The 23302-nt window shown below is 39.9% G+C and overlaps 2 protein-coding genes across 2 annotated transcripts; one reads left to right on the forward strand and one right to left on the reverse strand.

Moving 5' to 3' along the window:
- Positions 1-22: 22 nt before the first annotated feature.
- Positions 23-2425, reverse strand: TSHB (thyroid stimulating hormone subunit beta). Its single transcript, XM_074936025.1, has 3 exons — positions 2336-2425; positions 1304-1466; positions 23-477 (listed from the first exon to the last, which is right to left on the reverse strand). The coding sequence occupies exons 1-3, from the start codon at positions 2380-2382 to the stop codon at positions 235-237; spliced, it is 453 nt and encodes a 150-aa protein (XP_074792126.1). The 5' UTR covers positions 2383-2425; the 3' UTR covers positions 23-234.
- Positions 2426-12590: 10165 nt separating this feature from the next.
- LOC141975662 (uncharacterized) lies at positions 12591-21843 on the forward strand. Its single transcript, XM_074936214.1, has 4 exons — positions 12591-12606; positions 15304-15760; positions 16953-17114; positions 20040-21843. The coding sequence occupies exons 2-4, from the start codon at positions 15337-15339 to the stop codon at positions 20270-20272; spliced, it is 819 nt and encodes a 272-aa protein (XP_074792315.1). The 5' UTR covers positions 12591-12606; positions 15304-15336; the 3' UTR covers positions 20273-21843.
- Positions 21844-23302: the final 1459 nt, after the last annotated feature.

Here is a 23302-nt window from a genome sequence, read left to right on the forward strand (position 1 = left end):
TGCCTAACTCCTCCCTGCATACCAATTATTTTTATCCTTTTTGCCTCCCTTCACTTCCACGAGTGCCCTCCAATGTTGTAGTTGCTTTGTCCTAGGATTTCTTTAGATTAAAAAATTCTACAGACCAACTTGCAGATTTGTTGTGAAATACAATTTTATTTATGACTCAGTTATAGATAGCCACTAGCTAACTGTGGGGCAGAAGGTACATTTCTACCTCATTCAGTAATAAGCTCACACATTATAGGGCTTCTGTGGTTTAGTGCAATAGTCTGTCCTGACTGTCTCATGAATGCAGTCACTGTAATCAGTGTTACATTTACCACACTTGCAGTTCGTCGCCACTGGGTAAGAGTAATAGGGGACAGTGTGTCGTGGGCAGCCAGGGAGTACCACTGTTCTGTACACCATGTCTTTATATGTGCACACATTCTGGGACAGGGCACTTTTGAGGAGTAGCTTCTTACCATTGCTGTCCTACAAAAAAAAAAAAAGAGAGATGTTATTCCGTTTTACTGAAGGATACACAAGTGACCCAGTGACTCAAGACCCCCCGAGTCATTCTGATTGTATTCAGAAGGCAGGCATCTTTCCCTGCAGACTGTAATGGCTGCATTTCTAGTGTAGTTCTACTGAGATCTCTCACTGAAAATCTGCATGTGAATAGTCTCCACATCTCTATAAAGACTTCCACATTATGCTGCACCTGCTGCCTGGCTGAGGTAAACCCACACGTGACACCAGAGCTCCGTGACCTGCACTGGCTGCCTATTGGTTTAAGGGTGGAATTTTAGGTGCTGGCTCTAAGGGTAGCATGGGACCTGCCTATGTGTGAGAGACACCTCTCTCCCCACACTGTACTGCCATCACTGTGATCAGTGCATTGACTTACCAGCTGCACACATGATGAGGCAGAAGTTACTGAAACAATTCACTTAGTAATCTAAAAAAAATTCTGTCCCTCATTAAATGGGAGAAGAACCTCTTTTCCATCCTAACCCACAAATTCATACGAGAAAAAGCCATTGCAATGTGAGCGGCAGCTGCCAATCTTCTACTACAACATTTTTGCTATAGGCACCAGATCCATCAGATGGCTTCTCCCACCTCCCTGCATCGCCTCTGTCTGAATGATTTGCCAAATGTGGCAAGTGTATGATTTTCTATCTATTGTAAATAATGTAAGAAATTAATAGTTTGTCCCGCTGATTTTCTAGAGGAATTAATGAGTGAGCTCAGATGTTCATACCACAGCAGTGGGCACAATAGAAGCACCCGCCTAGAACAGAATAGTGCCTGGTACCCGTGTCATGCAGAATCCAGCACAGATGGTTGTGTTGATGGCCAGGCAGTAGGCACATTCTCTCTTCTCCACGTGGATGATATACTCAATGGGAGCACAAAAAGACATTGCTTGCCCAAAAGTCAGGCCAAAGAGAAGGGACATCAGAAAGATGGGACTCATGCTAGATGAAAAGACAAAATATCAAAGGAGAAAGCATTAGATGTGGCCTTCTGCCATGTTCTGAAAAGCAGTCACTGGGGAACCAGTTATATTATTCCCAAAAGTGAAAGACAATTAAATTATATCTAACAAGAACCTGACAAAGTTCCACTACCCTCAGTCCTTTATCTGAAATAGTACTGACTGCTGCCAGAGGCAGGGTGCCAAAACGTGGAACAATGAGACAAATCTCATGTTCACTTCCTCCTATTAAATCCCATTACACGGAACTTTCTGTTAATGAGTCCTAAAATGCTGACACAATAAAATAGCAGGAAGTATCCCCAACCCTCCCTACTAAAGGATCTAAGAAATGTGACAAACGAAAGAAACAATGAGCGCTAGAGTTCAAACCCAAAACCATTCCATTGGCTTTAAAGAAAGCAAGTCCTATAAAATGGTGAAAAAATGAAAAGAAATGGCTGTGTAGACAGACTACCTAATCACACTTCTGACGCTCCAACAGTCTGTTTTAATTAGAGGCCCATTGACTGGAGCTGGTGAGATATGCACACTGCCAGTAATTAAGTAACATTCTAGTAAATGACAACAAATGACAGAACATCAGTAAAGAGTTCAAATCAATCAACCATCTACCAGCTCTGCTGACCTTTTGCATACATGCTGAGGGATCCCTAGAATGAAGCTCTGATTAGCTCCAGGGTCTGCTCAACAGCCTCCAAAGTACAAAGTTAAACTGACAGTGTCTACAAATTTATGGACATCATCCTCTGAACTCTCTCAGCCTCTAGTTTCCCCAGCCAAAGCCATTATGTTGTCCAGTTTACAACACCCAGTAGCTGCAACAATGCTGAACCTGCAAAGACCAACCTGTTGGCAGCTGAATCTTTCCTCAATACAGTAGCTTGTGTCTGCATTGTGGAGTTGGAGAGGCTGTGACCCAGCAAAAGCTCTCACTGTGCTTTATACTCTCCAAGCTAATACCAGGCTGAGCGTACTGTTTATATAATTGCATTTGAATTGCAGCTTTCTTATCTCAAACCTATCTATTGAAAATTCATACTGAACTATAAAGCAAATGTAATTGGAACAAATGTTCTATTTATATCCTCACATGGAAACTGGGACTGGAAATCTAATTACTTTAACACTCATTTTCCTCTCAGCCTTTTAAACCAAGTGTTGCTTTAAAAAAGCTTTTATTGATGAGTTTAGTGACTACACAGGACAGTAACATCATGACAAAAAGGCTACCATGGACATATAGCCAACCTGGGTGCTTAGAACTGAGAGCTGCTATAGGAATTACAGATGGTTATTTTCCCCTAATTGTTTATTTTGCGGAAGGTCTTAACTCTGGCTCCCACTGGATGCAATGTGACCAGAAACCAGATAGATATAACAAAGAGGCAGTAGCATGCACAGAAAGGGCTAGATTCACAAAGGAACTTAGATGTGGAGATGCTGAGTGGCACCATGCCTAACTTTCAGGTGCCTAGAAAATCACTGGGATTAATGGAGTCGAAGTCAGGCACTGGGGCTCCCTGTACAATGAATGGGGAGAGACAGGCATCCCAGAATGGGATTCACAAAAGCCAGCATGCTAGGCAGTTCCCCATCTCAACTAGCCAATGGGAGATTCCAAGAAGAGGGGGGTGTCCTAAGCTCTGCTCCACTCAGGAAGTTCAGCACCTTGCTTTGCTTGGGATTTTCAGTTGCAAACTCTCTCTTGTGGTTAGGTGACTACACCATTTTTGCAAGTAGATGCTCCCTCATAACTTTTAGCAAGTGGTTAGGGTATTCACCTGGGATGTGGAAGACTTCCAGCTCAAGCCCCATCTCCACCTGAGGTGAGAAAGGATCTGCCATCTGTCAGATGAGTGCCCCACTCACTGGGCTATATATGGGACATTCTGAAATATGTGGTTCCCTCAGTCTGTCCTGTTGAAGCTGTTCCACTGTAAATAAATAATGACTCACTCGACCAGAGCAAGAAAGTTCTCAAGCATGAGAGTGACTCTCTATCCTGATGGTTAGAGCACTACTTGGGAGACTCAGGATCCAGTCTCCCTGCTCCAACTACTTTTTAAAATTATTTCTTTACAATGGAACAGCTTCAACAGCAGAGACTGATGGAGACCCACATCAGAATATCCCCTTGCTCAGTGTGTAGGCACTCACCTGAAATGTAGTACAACCCTGTTCAAATCTCTTCTCTCTCTCCAGTAGAGGGGGGACTTGAATGGGGGTGGGGTGGGGGGAGGGACGATGTATCTCACAACATCCCAGTTGACTACTCTAACCAGCGAGCTGAAAGTTATGAGGGAGGTCCTCTCTGCCACCCGGCCATTTTGCATCCCCTATAGAGATCCAATTTAGTAGATGAGCTATGACCACACTTGGTGGATCAATCCCCACAGGCAACTTAGGCAGAGGAATGCCTAAATTCCCCCAGCTCATGCATCGTTCTGGGGCTTAGGTATCCAGAGGTCTGGGGTAGGGCTGCAGTGCACATGCAGAAATGTAGGCACATAGAGAATGCTTACTGCAAAAATTTAGGTGCCAAGCAAGTTGTGACACTTACTGGCTTCAGTGGCAGATTATGGGGTTGTGAATCCCAGTGGGGCTTCATTCTGGAATACAGGTGCCTAAAATGGCAGTTAGAGGCCTAAGTCCTTTTGTGAATCTAGTCCAAAATGAATAAGATTCAAACTGTAGCTAATTTGAAAAAATTCCCTCAGTCACTCCACCATTTCACATGGGAAGAGGAGTTTTCATCTACCCACACAAGCAGATATAGAAATGATTTGGGCATTGAACCTATTTTGCAAAAGATTGATGGCAACAATTGACTCAAAATTAGTCATATCCAATGGGAATCAAGTCTCTAGAAACAGCTATATGCAGCATGGCTAGAAGCACCATATTGAATATTTATGTCTGGAGAATGTCTAGAAATGGGAGTGCTCAGGTGCCAGTGGAGAGTGGACAGATACTGGGGAAGCACTCTGGGTGGCTAAGGGGGTTGCGTGGCTGCATGTGAGTTGGCCTCGATGAAACGTGTGCATTCTCATTTATAGTAGGGCTGTTGCCCTCTCCTGCTTCATCAGGAGCCAACTTGCCTTCCCATCTCATTTATTTTGCCCTTTGAGCTTCTCTGGTTCTTACTCCACTGTTAGCATCCCAGACACATCCTCAGTAACCACTAGCTGCTGTTAAGTTTTCATGAATCTGATCCAAAACATGTCACATAGCAACAGCCCCGTTCTCCATTTACATGGACATGAGAAATACAATACAATTAAGATTAACTTGACTTTGGTGAGCACACAGTGATTTGGGCAGGAGGAATCCAATTAGCCCAGACTAGTGCCAAGCTACTCCACTCGCTGGCACATTAGGTTGCCTCACTGCCATGACTTCAGACTGCAGTACGTGTCTCTTTGTTCTGCGGTAGTCCTTCAGTGATACCATAATGTCAGAAAAAACACATTTTACTCCTCCCACCTCATTTCTCAGGGTCTCTAATAATGGGTTTCTTTATATAACCTGCCAAGAATTAGGTATGACTCTTTCTGGCTTAAGGGTATGAGTGTAGATTAATTGTACTCTCGGTAACATCTGTCCATGCTGCCTCAGCAGTAAAATTATAATACTGATATTTTGCTACTATTACTATTTAACTTTTTCTTGTCCTGATATAATTAAAATGGAACTAGATATACTGTTTGTGCGTGTACATATATTTTATACAGGTGAGTGTATGTGCATAAAACTAGTCTCAGGGAATAACTTCCTGCCTGAGAAAATCTAATATTTACAAGCATGCACAAGGAGACTGGAGTTTCTATTGAGATCCAGAAAGGATAGAAAAGGTCAATGCAAGAGAAAACATACTTCCTCCAAAATGTGGTAAGGGGGAGATAAAATCCAGTGAGATGCAAGAACTGCATAGACACCTGTCCTATCCAGAGTCCCTCTTCCAGTCCTGCATAAGTCAAAGCACTGGCATCTGACACGTCACCTTCCCAGAATACCTGCAAAGGGTGCAGTTGGGGAACAACTAGTGCCTTTCACCCACAGATCTCAAAGTCCTTTACATATAGGACTCCAGGCTGTTGGGGTTGTGCTTGTATCTGTTGGTCCTGACATGAGGAACCCAGTGGATAAGGAATTAATGTGCCCTCACCATATTACATGCTGTTTATATTTAGCATGAGCAAACAGAGGACACACCCAACCCGAAAGGTATACACTAAGCACTTCAAAAGGGGTAATTTTCCAAAGCTGAAGAATATTATGAGTGAAACTTACTGGGAGAAAACCTTTAGACACAAAAATATGAATGAAAATTGGTAGTTGCTTAAGAAGAGTTCATTACGTGTCCAAAAGAGCCACAATTCTACAGTCACCAAAGAGGAAAACTTGGGTTAAAAGCCCATCCTGGTTTAGAGGGGAAATAAAGACATCAATTAAAAATATATAAACAAATGGAAAAAAGGGAAATCAAGTAGCAATCAATTTAAATTGGAAGTAATAAAGTGCAGAAAATAGATAAAGGAAACTAATGAAATCAGGGAAAAATCCCTTGCTGACAGGGCCAAGGACAACACGGAGGAGTTTTTTTAGTATGGAACAAAAGAAATCCTAACAATGGCGTAGACCCATTCCTAGATGGAGACAGTACATTTGTTAATAGCAATGCAGAAAAGACAGAAGTAGTCAATAAATATTTCTGTTCTGTATTTGGAAAGAAGGATGATATACTGGTATCCTATATGGAGGATTGAGTACTTTCCAGTCCATTAGTAACTGAGGAGACAGTTAAACAGCATGTATTAGGGATAAATATTTTTAAATCAGCAGGCCTCGATAACTTGTACCCAAGAGTCCCAAAAGTGTTGGCTGAGAAGATCTCTGGCCCGCTAAAGTTAATTTTTAAATAAATCTTGGAATACTGGGGAAATTCCAAAAAACTGGAAGATGCTAATGTTGTAGCAGTACTGTAAAGGTCAAACAAGAGGATCCAGGTAAGCAGTAACCTGGCTGGCTTCCCAGCAATCCTGGGAAAAATAATGGAAAAGCTGATTCAAGATTTGATCAATAAAGAATTAAAGGATGGGAACCTAGTTAATCGCAGTCAATATGATTTTAGGGAAAATAGATCAAATCAGGTTTGTTTGACCTCATTTTTTATGAGATTATGCATTTGGTCGATAAAGGTACAGTAGAATCTCAGAGTTACAAACACCTCAGGAATACAGGCTGTTCATAACTCTGAACAAAACACTATGGTTGTTCTTTCAAATTTGCAACTGAACATGGACTAAATATAGCTTTGATACTCTACTCTCAAGAAAAAAATGCTGCTTTTAACCATCTTAATTTAAACAAAACAAGCACAGAAACAGTTTCCTTACCTTGCCAAATCTTTTTTTTTTAAACTTCCCCTTTATTTTTGTAATAGTTTACATTTAACACAGTACTGCTCAACACAGTATTTGCTTTCTTTCTTTTCTTTTCTTTTTTTTTGGGGAGGGTCTCTGCTGCTGCCTGATTGCATACTTCTGGTTCCAAATGGTTGACCAGTCAGTTTGTAACTCTGAGGTTGTCATAAACATACAGCTAAGGGTAGCATAAAATCCCTTCTACATTCTGATTAACAAATTAGCACTATGCAGTATCAGTAAAGCAAGTGTTAACTGAATTAAGAACTAATTGAACAACCCCAGACAGTAGTAGTTGTAGGCCTTTCAGGAATCCTTGGTGTACCTAAAAGTGTGAACCAAAGTAAGTCTTGCGAGAATAGTAACACTAGGTATTAGCTAGCAATGTAAACACATTTTTGAGAGGATGATACAGGAACACACATACCTTTCAACTAACTACATAAACACATTCTTAAAGAGAATGGTACAGGAACACACAGACCCCACATAAAGTAAGGAGGTAATGACAGAATAATGGATGAGGATGTTTTGTTTGAACTATAAAGGTACAAGTGCAAGGATAGTAACTAATAACATCTGGAATGTAATACGTAACTTGTTTGTATCATTGTATAAAAGGAGAAGTCACAGGAGGGGCAGTTTTGTATTGTCCTAGGGGACAATATTACATTGATTAAGCAGCTACCTTGTCACTCGCATCCATTCATTGGTGAACCTGCAGCTTGGTACGTGGGGCTCTGATACTGTGCCTTGTCGACAATAAACCTTTGCTGAGCCTTCGCCACTGAATCGAGCCTACAGTCCTTCTTTAGGAGTAACCTGAGGTGTGCTGAATCAATAATCTATGCTGGTGCAGAATGCACAGATTCTCCAAGAACAGCAGCATTAGCAACACTAACAGCAGTCGTCAGTTGGGTATCGCCATCAAATGGAGGGTGTGTCTAGAGAGGTTCCAAATGGATTTGTCTAAGCCTACTGCTTTCTACAGTTTCATCAATGAGCTGGAAGTAAAAGTAAAAAGAACCATTAATGATAAAATTTGCAGATAACACAAAAATTGGTGGAATGGCAAACAATGATGAAGACAGGGCAGTCACACAGCGTGATCTGGATCACTTGGAAAGTTGGTCCCTTTCAAACAAATGTGTTTTAATATAGCCAGATGCAAAGTCAGAAATCTAGGAACAAATGTCTCCTACAGAATGGAGGACTGTTCCTGGAAAGCAGTGACTCTGAAAAGGAGACACAGTGGACAAACAATGCAACCTAAGTTCTCAGTTTGACACTGTGGCAAAAAAAATCTAATGCAACCCTTGGATGTAGAAACAGGGAGCAGTGAGTAGGAGTATGGAGGTGATTTGATGGCTCAAAGCTAAAGCCAGAACCATTCAAATTAAAAATAAGGCATACATTTTTAATTGGGAGAATGATTAACCATTGGAACAAACTACCAAGGAAAGTGGTGGATTCTTCGTCTCTTGATGTCTTTGTAACAAGAATGGATGCCAAACACGTTATTGGTCTCCATACAGGGATAATTTGGTGAAATTCTTTGCCCTGTGTTATACAGACAGACTAGATAATCTAATGGCCTTTTGGGCTTGAACTCCATGAATAAATTCAGTGCTACAGGGAGCCATTGCACAGAATCTGGCATGGTGTATGAAGGCAGTGGAGCATAATTCATCACTATGCCTGGTGGTATTTCTGTGGTACATTTGTTCATTGCAACTCAGTGTCCTGACTAGTGACTTTTTCAACCTTGCCACCATTGGGCTCAATTCTCTGCCTGTACCACTGAGGTACCAGAGGCCTCATCAGACAGGATATAAGTCTGCTGTTTTCTCCAGTGACTTACATAAGTCATTAAACTGATGGTGTGCAGCCTTCCCTTGTGCACTGGACTGTGTAGTTCCCTTTCACCCTGGGCCTCTGTCTAAACTTGGGGATCCTCTCACTGTAGCTAGGTCCCTGTCTGACTGCCTCACTGATTCCTGCCACTATAGTCTAAGAACATTTCCTTAAGTTCACAAGGCTGCTTTTGCAAGTGTCTCCCTGAATAGTCCAGTAGAATCCAGAGTTCACTCTTAAGACTCCTATCGATCCATTTCTCCTCCTGACCCACTGTTGACCTGGTGCCTGCTCAGTTATACAGATTCTCAATGTGCCACTGCAGCCCTCGAGCTCTCAGCTGCATTCAGTGACAGTCAGTCACACAGTGAATTATTTATCTCTAGCCTTTCTGCTAACCAAAACAATTAGTTCTCTGACATCAGTAATCTACATTTTCATGAAGTGAAAGCCGTCTGTGCTGCTGCTACACAAGAAATGTTATGGGTGATCATAATGGAAGGAACCAAATAAGGGGTAAAAATATGTGGTTTGGTATGCAGGATTGTCAGAAAGATTCTGGTAGGCCAGAGACATTCTATACATACACTGAATCATTTGACAAGGATCTACAACAGAGACCAATGCCTAATGTCAAGATAGAGTCAGGAAAGAGAATATCAAGTGGGAGGAAGGAGGCAGATGGAAAGCTAGCTTAACAAGAGGAGGCAATGACGGAAAACTTTGTAGGTGTTATGAGTGGGCTAGCCCATACATTTGTGTGAGTAAATCTGTTCTTACTACTACATGTAAGATTCTGGGTTTTGGAATTTAAAAAAATCTCCATGTTTGCAGATAATACTGGAATTGGAGACAAAGCCAACATTTAGGAACAAGACAGCTAGATCCCAAAGTACTGGGATAGTTTAGGTGATTGAGCGGAAGAAAAATGTTAGGAACAGGACCACAGTTATGGTGCAGGAATCATTGCCAGTATCATCCCAATGCAGAGCTCCAGTGACAAAGGGAAATAAGATCCTAGCAAAGAGATAGACACATTAGCTTTCACATTTAAAATGTTTGTGGCTGATGAATTTTCAAAGTCCATTTGTCCATCGCAGGCTCTCAGAGTAATCTCTTCTAATGTTTCCTTCTAGCTCTAATCTTTTGTAATCAAAAGATTCACAGACCACAGTTCTGCTCCTCTGCTTCCAGGATTAGCTGCAGTATTTCCTTACCAACCAAAGATTTCAACACTAATACTCTCTCTTCGTTGCATAGCATATGATAACGATCTCCATTTAGATATTGAAAATACAACATAGTCCGCTTAATTATTGTTGTTTATACAGAACAGAGCACTGTGTGCAGCCAGAATGACTGGAACTGAGGTTTTAGCCTTGTCTACCCAACTTTTCATCACTGATCACAACTGTAATTTTAGCATGTATTTAGATCTGCTATCAATAAACCATTCTTGCTGCACATGAATCTGTCCTAAGAGAAGGCTGAGTCTGTGAAGTTCTATTGCTCTTATGCACTAATCTCAAGGTACTTGCAGTTTGACCCCCTCTCTTCATAAAAGCCATTGAACTTCAGTGGAATGTGTCCTATCTTTGAATATTTTGTGTGCACATGTGTTTGGGGAGGAGAGGACACTACACCCCTTTCTGAAGGGCAAGCTGGAAGTACCAATGAATGTTCATCTCTCTTTCAGAACTAGAAATCAGAGGCAGATACAGGTATTGGAGGCCAGGATTGCCCCTTACCCTTCTATCTGCTGTCTTGCCTTCAGATACAACTGGAAATCTTGTAAAGAATGACTGCAGAATTTATCCCTGAAGCCTCGGTCTAGTAGTCTGTGCTTCCCCTCTTTATATTAACCACCTAACTCATTCTAAAGTTGCGACTCATCTGTAATTGGGTCTGGCCCATGCTTCAGTTGCAACAACATGGATTAATTAGCCTGGCAGACCCACATTAACCATTTCACTAACTGTGGGGGGCATATACCCCATCATAATATGAAAAAGAGCAAAATTCCCCTAAGAAAGGTTTCTTGACTCCTAAGATTACAACATTTCTTTATTGTAGAATTGTTAATCTGTGATGTCCCTGAGTGATACTTTCATTAATTTCCAACTCCCTGTCTAGTCAGTATCTCATACTTACACTACTCAGCCTTATTATTTATGCTGATTCCTTACAATGAGAAATTAATTATATCTATTAAAAACAGGCAATTACATGTTTCAATGGATTAGAAACACAAGAATCCCTAGACTGGATCAGACTGGGGTCCATGTAGTCCAGTCCCATCTCCGACAGTGACCAACACCAAATGTTACAGAGGAATGTGCAAGAACTCATGGTTTGTGTGTATAAAAAGATCTTCTGTTCTTTCCACAGTATGCATCCGATGAAGTGAGCTGTAGCTCACGAAAACTTATGCTCAAATAAATTGGTTAGTCTCTAAGGTGCCACAAGTACTCCTTTTCTTTTTGCGAATACAGACTAACACGGCTGTTACTCTGAAACCTGTCACTTAGTGGGTAATTAGGGAGAAATCTGCCCATAGGTGAAGCTTCTTCCTAATCCACGTTAGTAAATCAAAAGGAAGTATATCTAATGCAGAGGTCAAGCTGTGGAACTCTTTGCCAGAGGATGTTGTGAAGGCCAAGAATATAACAGGGTTCAAAAAAGAACTAGATAAATTCATGGGAGGTTAGGTCCATAAGTGGCCTTTAGCCAGGATGGGCGAGGATGCAAAACCATGCTCTGAAGTGTCCCTAGCCTCTGTTTGCCAGAAGCTGGGAATGTGCAACACAGGATGGATCACCTGATGATTACCTGTTCTGCTCATTCCCTTTGAAGCACCTGGCATTGGCCACTGTCAGAAGACAGGATGCTGGGCCAGATGGACTACTGGTCTGACCCAGTATGGCTGTTCTTAACCCGTGTAATGCAACGGTGGATGTATTCTGTATCCATATAAATGTTTAATCCCTTTTTATCCTGCTAAGATCTTGGTTTCAATGACATCTTGTGGCATTAAGTTCTACAAATTATTTGTACAATGTGTAAACAAATTTCTCTTTAATTTTGTTGCCTTTTAACAAACTAAAAAACAAGCTGTTGAACAATGGAAAGTGGGTGTCTTAGAGCTTTGGAAGCACTCTATGCCTTTCCCTCTGTGACAATTTAGGCATGCTCCATTTTTAGGTTACCTATGCCCCATGAACTATTCTGAACTGAAATGCAATTACTAACATTTATTTGAAAAACTTTGTCTACAAAATAATGTAATGGTAGGAAACTTACATTACTGTCTCTGTAAAAGAAAAACACCAACTTTTATTCAAATTGGGTTTTATTATAAAATAAGTAACTTTCCAAACTTGTCTTCAGCCTGCTTTGCTGAATGTAGTTGTTAACAAACATAGCAAAATATGTTTTGCTTTGGCCATTCTGGATTTCATGTGTTTGTTTCAACTGGACTGCTGTTCACAAGTTGTTTTAATTACAATCTGTTATGTGAGTTTTCAAGGAACATTGTGAGAGTCAAAATTTGCCAGTCATTTTGTAGCATGTCAGCCCTTTATCTATCCAAATCTATCCAGATATGATTTTTTGCCACTGCTTTTCAGGTGCCACAGTTTGACCTAAACTACCTGGGAAAACAAAAGGTCCTCTTTTCCACTTGTACTGTGAATGCAAAATGGCACGTTAATGATTTACCTACCTGTGAGTGTTGCCAAAACAATTATTACGTTCAGTCAGTTAATAGGCTTGAGGAGATTTAGTACTTTATTCTAGCACAGGTAAGGGATGTTCTCGTAAATCAGGAAGGGGATTCTACTGGTAAGTTCATTTTTCCTTTTCTTTTGCATCCAAGATATTAATAGTGCTACTGTGAGAGAGTGAGCCAAGAGCAGTGGCCTTTTTGCAGGAAAGTTTTTCAGAATGAAAAGGGCTGATTTAGTTCCAGAATCCAAGGTAGATATATGGATGAAACCTGCCCCCCAAAAGACTTCATGCTCTGTGATGAACTTGTGTTTCTCCCAGAGAGCTAGCATATGAGATGGATAAAGAGAAGAAAACAGGCCTTGAAAACAGGACAATCACTCTGGGGAAAAACCTACCACCACTGACACTGTCCTAAACCCAGAGTTGTTCCTTTGGCTTCAGGATCAGAGACAGCAGAACTTAGCCCAATAAGAGAACATGCAGTCAAATCTGCTTTTTACTTCCAGCCTACAAGCACCAGCTCACCTAACGATTCTGAGATTGATTTTCTTTTATATTAAATATAATTTATTCCCATCTTAAAGCCCCTTCATGCTATCAGTGGTGTAAAGTGATCTTAATGTAAATGAGAATCAGGATTTTCATCTCTGCATCTTCTTCAGAGTAACATAGGAGTGAAAGATGGAAAAGACATTGCAGATCATCAAATTCATATCCTTCCCCAATTCTGAATTTTTACTGTTGATCTCCAAGAAATGCGAATCCAAAGACACAGGCGATTAGAGACAAAGAGAAAGCCGAGAAATCTGCTTCAGCTGAAGAAATGGGCAGTCAAGAATTGGGTAGAATACTGACACTCACAGGAAGGAAAGAGCCCCTGGAGTATAGGGATAATGGAGCTTCACTTTTCCTGGGTCTTGTTTTATTACTTTCATTTAATTCCTGTACCTTAATTTTTTTTTTTTTTTAGTCCTTTTGTATTCAGAAGTTGCATTGAGTATTATCTTTGTTCTGGGTTTAATTTGTCCTTTACTGTAACTATAGCTTTCAGAGTAGCAGCCGTGTTAGTCTGTATTCACAAAAAGAGAGGGAGTACTTGTGGCACCTTAGAGACTAACAAATTTATCTGAGCATAAGCTTTCGTGAGCTACAGCTCAATGCATCCAATGAAGTGAGCTGTAGCTCACAAAAGCTTATGCTCAAATAAATTTGTTAGTCTCTAAGGTGCCACAAGTACTCCTTTGTAACTATAGTGCACGTCTGACAGGTTTTCTAAAACTCACTATTTCTGATCAGAGAATGGTATTGCTATTAGCAAGAAGATTTAAACACCTACACCACTTCTGAGGGAAAACATTTGAAGGGATTGCTACATATATTCTTTACAAGAGTCTAAAATTGTCTCTAGGTCTGCAAAAGCTGCTTTTTAAAACTATTGTGAAATTAAGTTATTGGTAACTACTAGCGTGACACACACACCTCTCTGTAATGTGACCTTGCTAGATTCATAAACAGGTGAACCCAACCCTAGTGCAGTTATCTCTGACTAATCGCAAAACTCCACTGCAACTCCACTGGTTACCATAGAGACATCTCAGTGTTTCACCCTGCCCTCAACGGAGTGTATTCCAGAATCTGAATAAACAGGAACATGCCACGACAGTGTATCTGTTACTCAGAACTACCTGCAGGTACAAGTGCCACCGTGTTTCATAGGTTAGGTGAGTTCTGAAAGTATTATTTTGATAAAATTTGTTCTGATTTGATATTTCCATATGGCATTTAAAAATTCCACTTATTTTGAGTACTAAAGCACAGAATACAAAGTGTGTGGAATGTAACTGCGTCATTAATGTCAGCTCACAGCTACGACTCACCCGGAAATACTTGGACACGCTTGGTTTGCACTGTAGTTTTAAGTTCCGAAAGTTTTTGATATTTCACTTGGAGTCTGTAAATTTGGGGTTTCTTTGCAGTTATCACGACAACTTTTTGGTTTGACTTACAATGTGTAGTGTTGTGTCAGGTACTGTATCAACTCTACTTTATTCTATTGTTTGACAAAACCAAAACAAACAACTGATATCTAAATCCAAAAATACTGGCATTCTGGGCTAAAGCAATAAAAACAAGCTAATAATTTTGCAATAATAGGTAATATTCCAATTTTCCATGCTTAAAAAAAGGCTTATAGGTGATAATAGAAACTACAGTGATTGACATTTAAATATTTTAACAGGAACTCATGGTAAACACAGAAACTAGCTGAGTACTGCAAACAATTTGCCATTAATATTCATTCACACTTGTAACAAAATTGGCTTCAGCTGTGTTTTCCTTCAAACCTCCCCCCCTCAACCCCCACAGCTTGTTTTCTGCAAATCTAGAAAATAAGTTCACTGGTAACAGTGAATATTACTGACAAGAACATTTGCAGAAACCGTAAATTTTAAGTGAATATTGCAGAATATTTGCTTTAACTTCACACCTTAATTCATTTTAACTTTACTACCTTAATTCATATTTACTTTCCTGAGTGGCCCTGTGTAGAAAAGCAAGCCCTCAAATCCCAAGTAATAAAGCCCAGCTACTGTCACAGCCATCACCCAAAACTCCTGCAGGAACTAGCCCACAGGTACTAAGCTAATCTATTTTGCTTATCTTCATGGCTTTGTTTGTTTGTATATTTGCATAGAGAAGGGTAAATCTTCAGCTGAGCAGAAAGAGTGAGAAGCCATAATGGATGGAACACAACTTGCGGGTGTCAAGCTCCTTTTGATTTGTCATATAGTAGTGAAGTTTTCTGTTCAGGCTGCAGATCAACCTCCCCCTGTGAACGAAGGCATGCAAACAGAAGCAACATCCAATGAATCTGGAAATACAACCATATCTAGAAGCATTGTAATGTCCACCATTTCAGATAAAGAAGCAGTTAATACAACCACAGTGCAGAATATAAATGCCAGTTGGAATACAATTACTGCGCCAGCAAAGATAACTAGTTCATTGGCTTTAACAACTTTGTCACATTTTGCACGAAGCACTCTACATCCCCCCAACACAGACAATAGCAGCCCTTCAGATATTACTATTAGATTCAACACTGTTGTGACATCACCTACAGTTTCAACCTTTAATCAAGCAACTGATAAAGATTCTAATCCCAGAATGTCCTCAGTCACATTGAAACCAACAGCTCAGTCTTCTACAGCCACACAACTACATACTAGCAAAGCTTTGGATTCAGTTCCTATAACACAGGCTTCAGGTAAGTGTCATTAGATTCTATGGCAGCATTTCCTAACCTGCGGTGTCAGACTAGTTCACTGTGTGCACCCAGCTGTTGGAAAGAAGCAATGGCATTGGGGTTCATCATGTACACACAACAAATGTGTCAACAAGTATCAGGTATTGGCTGCTTTCAGGGCACCAACATTCCTCCCCCCCCCCCACCTTACGTGTTCAGGGCCCCAGGCCCTGGGAACAGACCATCAGCTAAAGTTTCTCTTCTCTGTTCCCGTGAACTCAGTTCAGCTGCAAGAGCTATCATTGGATGCCCAAAAGTGTGTAACTTCTGTTGAGTGGAGGACTTGAGGAGAAGGAGTCTTTCTGGGAGGGGAAGGAAAAAAATTTTTAATGGAAAACCAAAGATTGAAAATTACACAGAAAAGAAAAAATTCAAGATGAGAAGGTGGAAAGCAGAGACAGGAAAGGACAGAAACAAAGAGACATGCTGAGCCAAGTTGTCAAAGAGTATGAGAAAGAGGGCCACCCATGCCTTCTGAAAAGTAGGCACAGGTTGATGGAACAGGTATTGGGGATCTATGCTAGCAACATAACAAAGACAAATCATCACGTAAGCCAACATTTTAAAGTGTGGTGGCTTAACGTTAGATAACTATATCCTTTTTTAGGCCCTTACATCAAAATGACCTGATTTTCAGATGGCTCACCACCCACAATTCCTATTGCCTTCAGTGCAAGCTGCAGGTCCTCAGCCCCTGTGAAAATCAGGTCATTTTAATTTAGGCACCTAAGTATGGATTTAGTTGACTAACTTTATGTACCCTGATTTTATAAATTTTGACCATGTGCTATATCTTTGATCTGCTGTCATATATTTACAGTAAACCTGGGAGGGTCAAACCCAAACTAAAACATTTACTTTGAAAATTCACCACAATAATAATAAAATAACCAGACTTTACTACAAGACTCATTTGAATAAACACAGCATCTTGGGTGTGTTGCTGTTAGGTTGCCCCATGGCAGCTTGGAGGTTAAGGCAGTTCAAATCTATTTTAGGGAGGTTTTTTAACAGAGAGGTTAGAATTTGAATCTCCTTAATACTTAGCACATGAAAACCTTCTGTATTGCCATACTGAAACCTAAAGATTGAGATTTGTTGTTTTTGTAGCTGTGAAATAAGAACAACTTTCTAAATGATTTTATTGAAACAGGAGGAATTCATCTAAGGAATTCAGAGGCCATTCTGATCATTATTTTCAGCAGCATCCTCACATTTGCTGTTCTAGCAATTGTCATATGCAGTCTTGATAAGTACAGGAAGAGAAGAGATCAGTATTCCCATCACCCACTATATGACACCTCTTCTGAAACAGGTTGGCATATTTTTAATAAGATGTATCATATAAACAAACGTGCATTCTATATGTGCACATTACAAATTGTTTATTCAAGGCAACCACTTCCCCCAGTAAAGAAAGGCAGCAACCCCTGAGGAAGAAGGTGGTAATTTTTTGACACTGTAAAGCAGCTCTCTACGTGTTATGCGGCCTTCATCCACACAATATATATACTATCTGTGTGGCCCTGAGGGTGTCACACGGGCCGCAGCTATGTGCTGATTGGGCTGCAAGCAGCCCATAGGCCACGGATTGAGAACCACTGGTGTAAAGTAGTGCTACACAATGGTCTAAGTGCCAGATCTTCAGTGGTTGTAAAGCAGTATCGTTCCAAATATTTCAGTGGAAATACACCAATTTACACCTGCCGAAGATGTGACTTTTGGGCAGAAACTGAGAACTTACCATCTTTTCCAATTACAAGTGGGGGGAGGGATACCTCAGTGGTTTGAGCATTGGCCTGCTAAATCCAGGGTTGTGAGTTCAATCCTTGAGGGGGCCATTTAGGGATCTGGGGCAAAAATTGGGGATTGGCCCTGCTTTGAGCAGGGGGTTGGACTAGATGACCTCCTGAGGTCCCTTCCAACCCTGATATTCTATGAACTGTTGTCAACAATTAGGCAGGCAGGTTTTGAAACTGGAATTTGACCGACAGTGTATATTATTATACTTAAAATTTATTTATGTGTTTGTTTTGTTTAAATGAAATTAATTATGTTAAATGAAATAGCAACAATGAAAAATCCTTAAACACGGAGGGCCAGATTTCCAAAGGTATTTAGACACCTAACGTGCCTAGGGGCTTTAAAAAAATCCATCAGGCACGTATCTGCATCTTTAGATGCTGCTTAAAACAGCTAGCCAAATTCAGACTGGAACCACAATAAAAACAGGGCACTTTAGTTTTATTGCAAGATAAACTAGAGAGGTTAGCATTATACCCCCATCTGGCATTGACCTCACCTAGTTTATCTTGCAGTAAAACCAAAGTGCCCCATTTTTACTGTGTGTTTATATCAAGGTAGCTTTAGTTACCCCAAGGTAAAACAACTTTTTTAGCAGTAAAGACAAGGCCAAAGAATGCATGATATGCACACCCACCCAATGTCAACTTTAGCACCAGTGCTTCCACAGCAGTAAACAATATTTGTCATTTATGAAAGCAAAAAAGCATATGGGTACCATGGGCCTTTTGTTACAGAATCTTGGCTTACATCCCTTGGAGCATATATCATTTAATGGAAGGCTTACAGTTTCATAACTTTAAATGAAGTGGGAACTGAAAAGACAGCCAGTGACAGTTTTGACAAAAATCTGCTTGTTAATCTTGCCACAGTGTATAATTAGAGAGAATCTTCAGAGCTGCTGATGACATTGTAACAAGCCAAAGAATCCTTTGTACTGGCACACTATCCTACAAATAAATCTGGAAATCTTCCAAGATGTTTATTTGTTTAGCTTACAATCGGGACGCATTAATGAGACAGTCCCCAGAACAAACTATTTTTATCTCTAGTCCTTGTTTTGTATCATTGTTTTGTCTTCTACTGACTACAGGAGTGGTGACAAATGCAAATGAGACAACACCAGCAACTTATTTTTGGATAATAAATTTGGTAATTCATTTTATCAGAATTTTGCATTGGTAATTAGGGTCACTTACTGAAAACAAGTAATTATTTAGTATCTGGAGGTACGCTGGGGTTATCGTTTTCAAACTGTGCCTATCTCTAGTTGGTGAGATGCTTTAGAGATCAGGTTCTGAAAGGCTATATCCTCCCAAGAACTGGTTAGGTGGATTAACTTCACAAAATAAAATGTAGTATAACAAATGTATAATGTGTATGTACTTCAGGTATAAATTAGCTGAGAGTTAAAGGAGGTGAATCACAAATATGCCTAATAAATTGATGTCAACAGAATCACTAATATAAATTTGAATTAAAAAGCCATTGACAGAGAATCATCCAAATACTTCTTTGTATGGCTAATACATACAAGCATTGGGAAAACGACAGCTAGAGATATGCTTGTGCTGATTATACTTCTTGCAGATAATGGTAGAATAATACAATTTTCTTGAATTGAATGGGACTGGACAGATAACACGGATCTGGGATAACCAAGCATTTAGTCTAAAAACTTAAATAAAAATGCACAGGAAAATGCATCAATGCTTCAATAGTTAAATGCTTCAGTATTATAAATTATAACCTTTAAAAATATTCTATTTTCCTGACTAAATGGATACAAATAAACCCGCATTTCCATGTAATAATAGTAATATTTTTGTACTTACTATAACATCTTTCATGGACTACTGAAAGGGCAACTGGCTGGCAATTAAGGATTTAATAAAATCCTGTATTAAAATGACACATCTGGGTGGTCTCTCACTCAGGTCTTGACTGAGAAAATATTCCCTGTTAAAACATGTGAAGATTTGTCAAAGTACTTCTACATTTATCATACCCCCTCTTTTTTAATACCACTCACCCAAAACAACCTGGCATTCTTTCAGTGTTTTCTGGTACTTCTATTACTTCTTTTATTAAAGGTTATTTTACTAATATCCTGATCAGCTTCACAATTTGTTAGAAACAGATAATTTCTACCACTTTACTACCTGAAGAATGTACAAACCAAAACACAGATTATAAAGAAGTAGATTCGCCAATTTTTCATTTGCTATTTTTCATTTGCCTCCTATGCTATCTGGATTAGTGCCTGGAACAATGACGCTTTTTTATGTTTCCATTTTTACTTTAACATATACAGTCAATCCACATATACACAAAATAGTAGTTCAATGTGAATACATCGATTTTAGGCCTTGTGATTTGCTTGAATATGCTACATTTCTCCCCAGAGTACTTTAATAATGCTTTCAATATTTTACAGCTGACATATACACTACTCCGGACGACACACTGATGATATCAGGAGGACTATATGATGCACCAAGGATTTATAACCCCAATATGACTGTATTGGACGATGATGAGCTTCAAGCTGAATACTTACCATTTGGCTCCAGACCTGGGAAGTTCACACTTGAAATTTTATCTGGTGAAAATGAAAAAGGACTTTCCCCAACCTTTGATAGATTTCAGCCACCACCACAACACTCATAATGTAGTAATAATGCCAGTAGTATAGAGCACTCTCTTTAATTCGTTGTAACATTTGTTTTTAAGTAGCATTTTATTACAATATTAATAATTATACTAGCTCTTAATCAATAGACCTTAATGCACTTCACAAAGGAGGCAAGTATTGTTATCCCCATTTTAATGATGGGGAAACAATCACAGAGAGGTGAAGTGACTCACGCAAGGTCACTTAGCAGGACTGTGGCAGAGCAGGAATAAGTCCCAGGTCTCCTGAGTCCCAGTCTACTGCTCCATACTCTGTGTATGCCACTCTTCCCCACAGCTTCAGTTTCATGCCCAATATACTGATTAATATAATGCTACTTGTATATGTTCGGTTATACATGCTCAGTTATACTGAAGATATAATTCATTTCTCATATGAAGTCTCATTGCAACACTGGATTAATCCTTTCTCCTAGGCAGGCAAGCATTCACATTCCTGGTATGCAGGGATATAGCAAAAACATGAAAATGATTAGTAAAGGTTAAACATGGATTTTAAATCTTAATCTTACTGCTGCAAAATTTTGAAATGCATGGATTTATAACTGGGTCATAAAAGAGACGGGCCAACCACTATTCTTAGTTCCCTAGCAAGCTCAGTGAGTAATTAAGGTTCACATTTTAAAATGGTCTCTGAATTTAGGTACCACTGTTGCTGAACAGAACAAAAATGGCAGCACTGAAAACTTGAAATTGGCTGTTTTGAAATGAAATGGTAATTAATAGCAGATACTTGGAGCCCTGGGTGAAATCTGGGCCCCATTAAAGTCAATGGCAAAACTAATAGGGCCAGGATTTCACATCTTATATTTAAGAGGGGGGAATTAATTTTTTGTTGCAAAGCAGCTACAGATGTATCAATACTAATATCCATATCCACAGGTGGTTTTGACTGTCAACAAACTAAGTGATTGCAGTAGAATAGTTGATTTTGAGTCACAGCCCACATACATGGTTCTAAAAAAGCAATTAATGTATTTGGCAAAGGTTAACACAGAGAGTTTTACAGTATTTAGAGAGAACAGTCTCTGGTAAACAGCTGTTGTCTGTGTTATAAGAGGGCTGTGCATTGCCTTCTAATATATCTGTTAAAAAATATACATACTGAAAAAAACTAGAATAGAACACAATATTCTGTGTTTGTGTCAAGTCACTACTTTCCTGTAAAAAAAGAACCTGTCTACAAATGATCCTGACTTCTCAGAAGCTGCGACACCCCCTATATTCCAGTCACAATATTCTGAAGATATTTTAAATCCCCCTCTGTTCAACGTTTATCTGCTTCAGCTATATGCACTGGAACAGTTATAGTGACATAGGCGTCATTGCTCAATAGCCAATATATCAGGACCAAAGTTTGTAGCCTAACTTCTAGACACAGAGTGAAATCACGATCCCAGTGAAATCAGTGGGAGTTTTGATTAACTGCAGACAACAGCAGCATCTTCCTTGCCACTCAGGCCCATAACCCATGTGTTGTATTTGATTCAAACCTGTCTCTAGGTCCTCACAACCAGGCTGTGTCTAAAACTTGCAGATTCTTTCTGCATAACATCTCTAAGAGCAAGTCTACACTGGCAACGCTAAAGCGCTTCCGCAGCAGTGCTTTAATGTGGCTTGTATGGGCACAGCACAGCGCTGGGAGAGAGCTTTCCCCCAGTGCTCTAAAAAATCACCTCCACGAGACCTGAGCGAGAAAGTTGCAACACTGTAAATTGCCAGTGTAGAAAAGCCATAAGACACAGACTTTCCTATCCACCTTCAAGGCTAAAACTCTGGTCTCGGCTCTCATCATCTTCCATCACAATTACTGCAAGAGCCTTCTCTCTGGCCTTGCCCTGCTCATATGCATTCAGAATGCTTCTACCAATATCATTTTCCTAGCCCTTCACTTTCACCATGTCAACTCTCTCTTTGCATCCCTCCATTGGCTCCTCCTCCTCTAAAGCATCAAAGAAAGGCTACTTGTCTACACTTCACAGCCTATCACCACCCTACAAGGGAGGTGGCAAAGTCTACAGATGATACAAAATTACTCAAGATAGTGAAGTCCAAAGCTGACCGCAAAGAATTACAAAGGGATCTCATACGCCTGGGTGCCTGGACAACAAAATGGCAGATGAAATTCAGTGTTGATAAATGCAAATAAATGCACATTGGAAAACATAATCCTCACAAAAGCTTATGCTCAAATAAATTTGTTAGTCTCTAAGATGCCACAAGTACTCCTTTTCATAATCCCAAATATACATACAAAATGATGGGTTCTAAACTAGCTGTTACCACTCAAGAAAGACATCTTGGAGTCATTGTGGATAGTTTCCTGAAGCCATTTGCTTGATGTGCAGCAGTCAAAAAAGCTAACACTGTTAGGAATCATTAGGAAAGTGATAGATAGTAAGACAGAAAATATCAATGCCACAATATCATAATGCCACCCATATCTTAAATACTGCATGCAGTTCTGGTCATCTCATCTCAAAAAAGATATATTAGAATTGGGAAAAATACAAAGAAGGGCAACAAAAAATATTAGGGGTATGGATCTTCCATCTGAGAAAAGATTCAAAAGACTGGGACTGTTCAGCTTGTAAAAGAGATGACTAAAGGAGGATATGATAGAAGTCTATAAAATCATGAATGGTGTGTAGAAAGTGAATAAGGAAGTGTTATTTACTCCTTCACATAACACAAGAATCAAGGGTCAACACAAGAACCAGGCAACAGGTTTTAAAAAAACCATAAAGAAGTACTTCTTCACACACTGCACAGTCAGTCTGTGGAACTTGTTACCAAGGGATGCTGTGAAGGCCAAAAGTACAGCTGGGTTCAAAAAAGAATTAGATAAATTCATGGAGGATAGGTTCATCAATGGTTATTAACCAAGATGTTCAGGAACTCAGCCCCATGCTCTGGGTGTCCTTAAACCTTTAATTGCTAGAAGCTAAGATTGGACAACAGGGGATGGATCACTCAGTCCACTTTCTACAAGCCATTACCCTCTGA

Source organism: Natator depressus, chromosome 21 (assembly GCF_965152275.1).
Source record: "Natator depressus isolate rNatDep1 chromosome 21, rNatDep2.hap1, whole genome shotgun sequence".
NCBI lineage: Eukaryota > Metazoa > Chordata > Testudines > Cheloniidae > Natator > Natator depressus.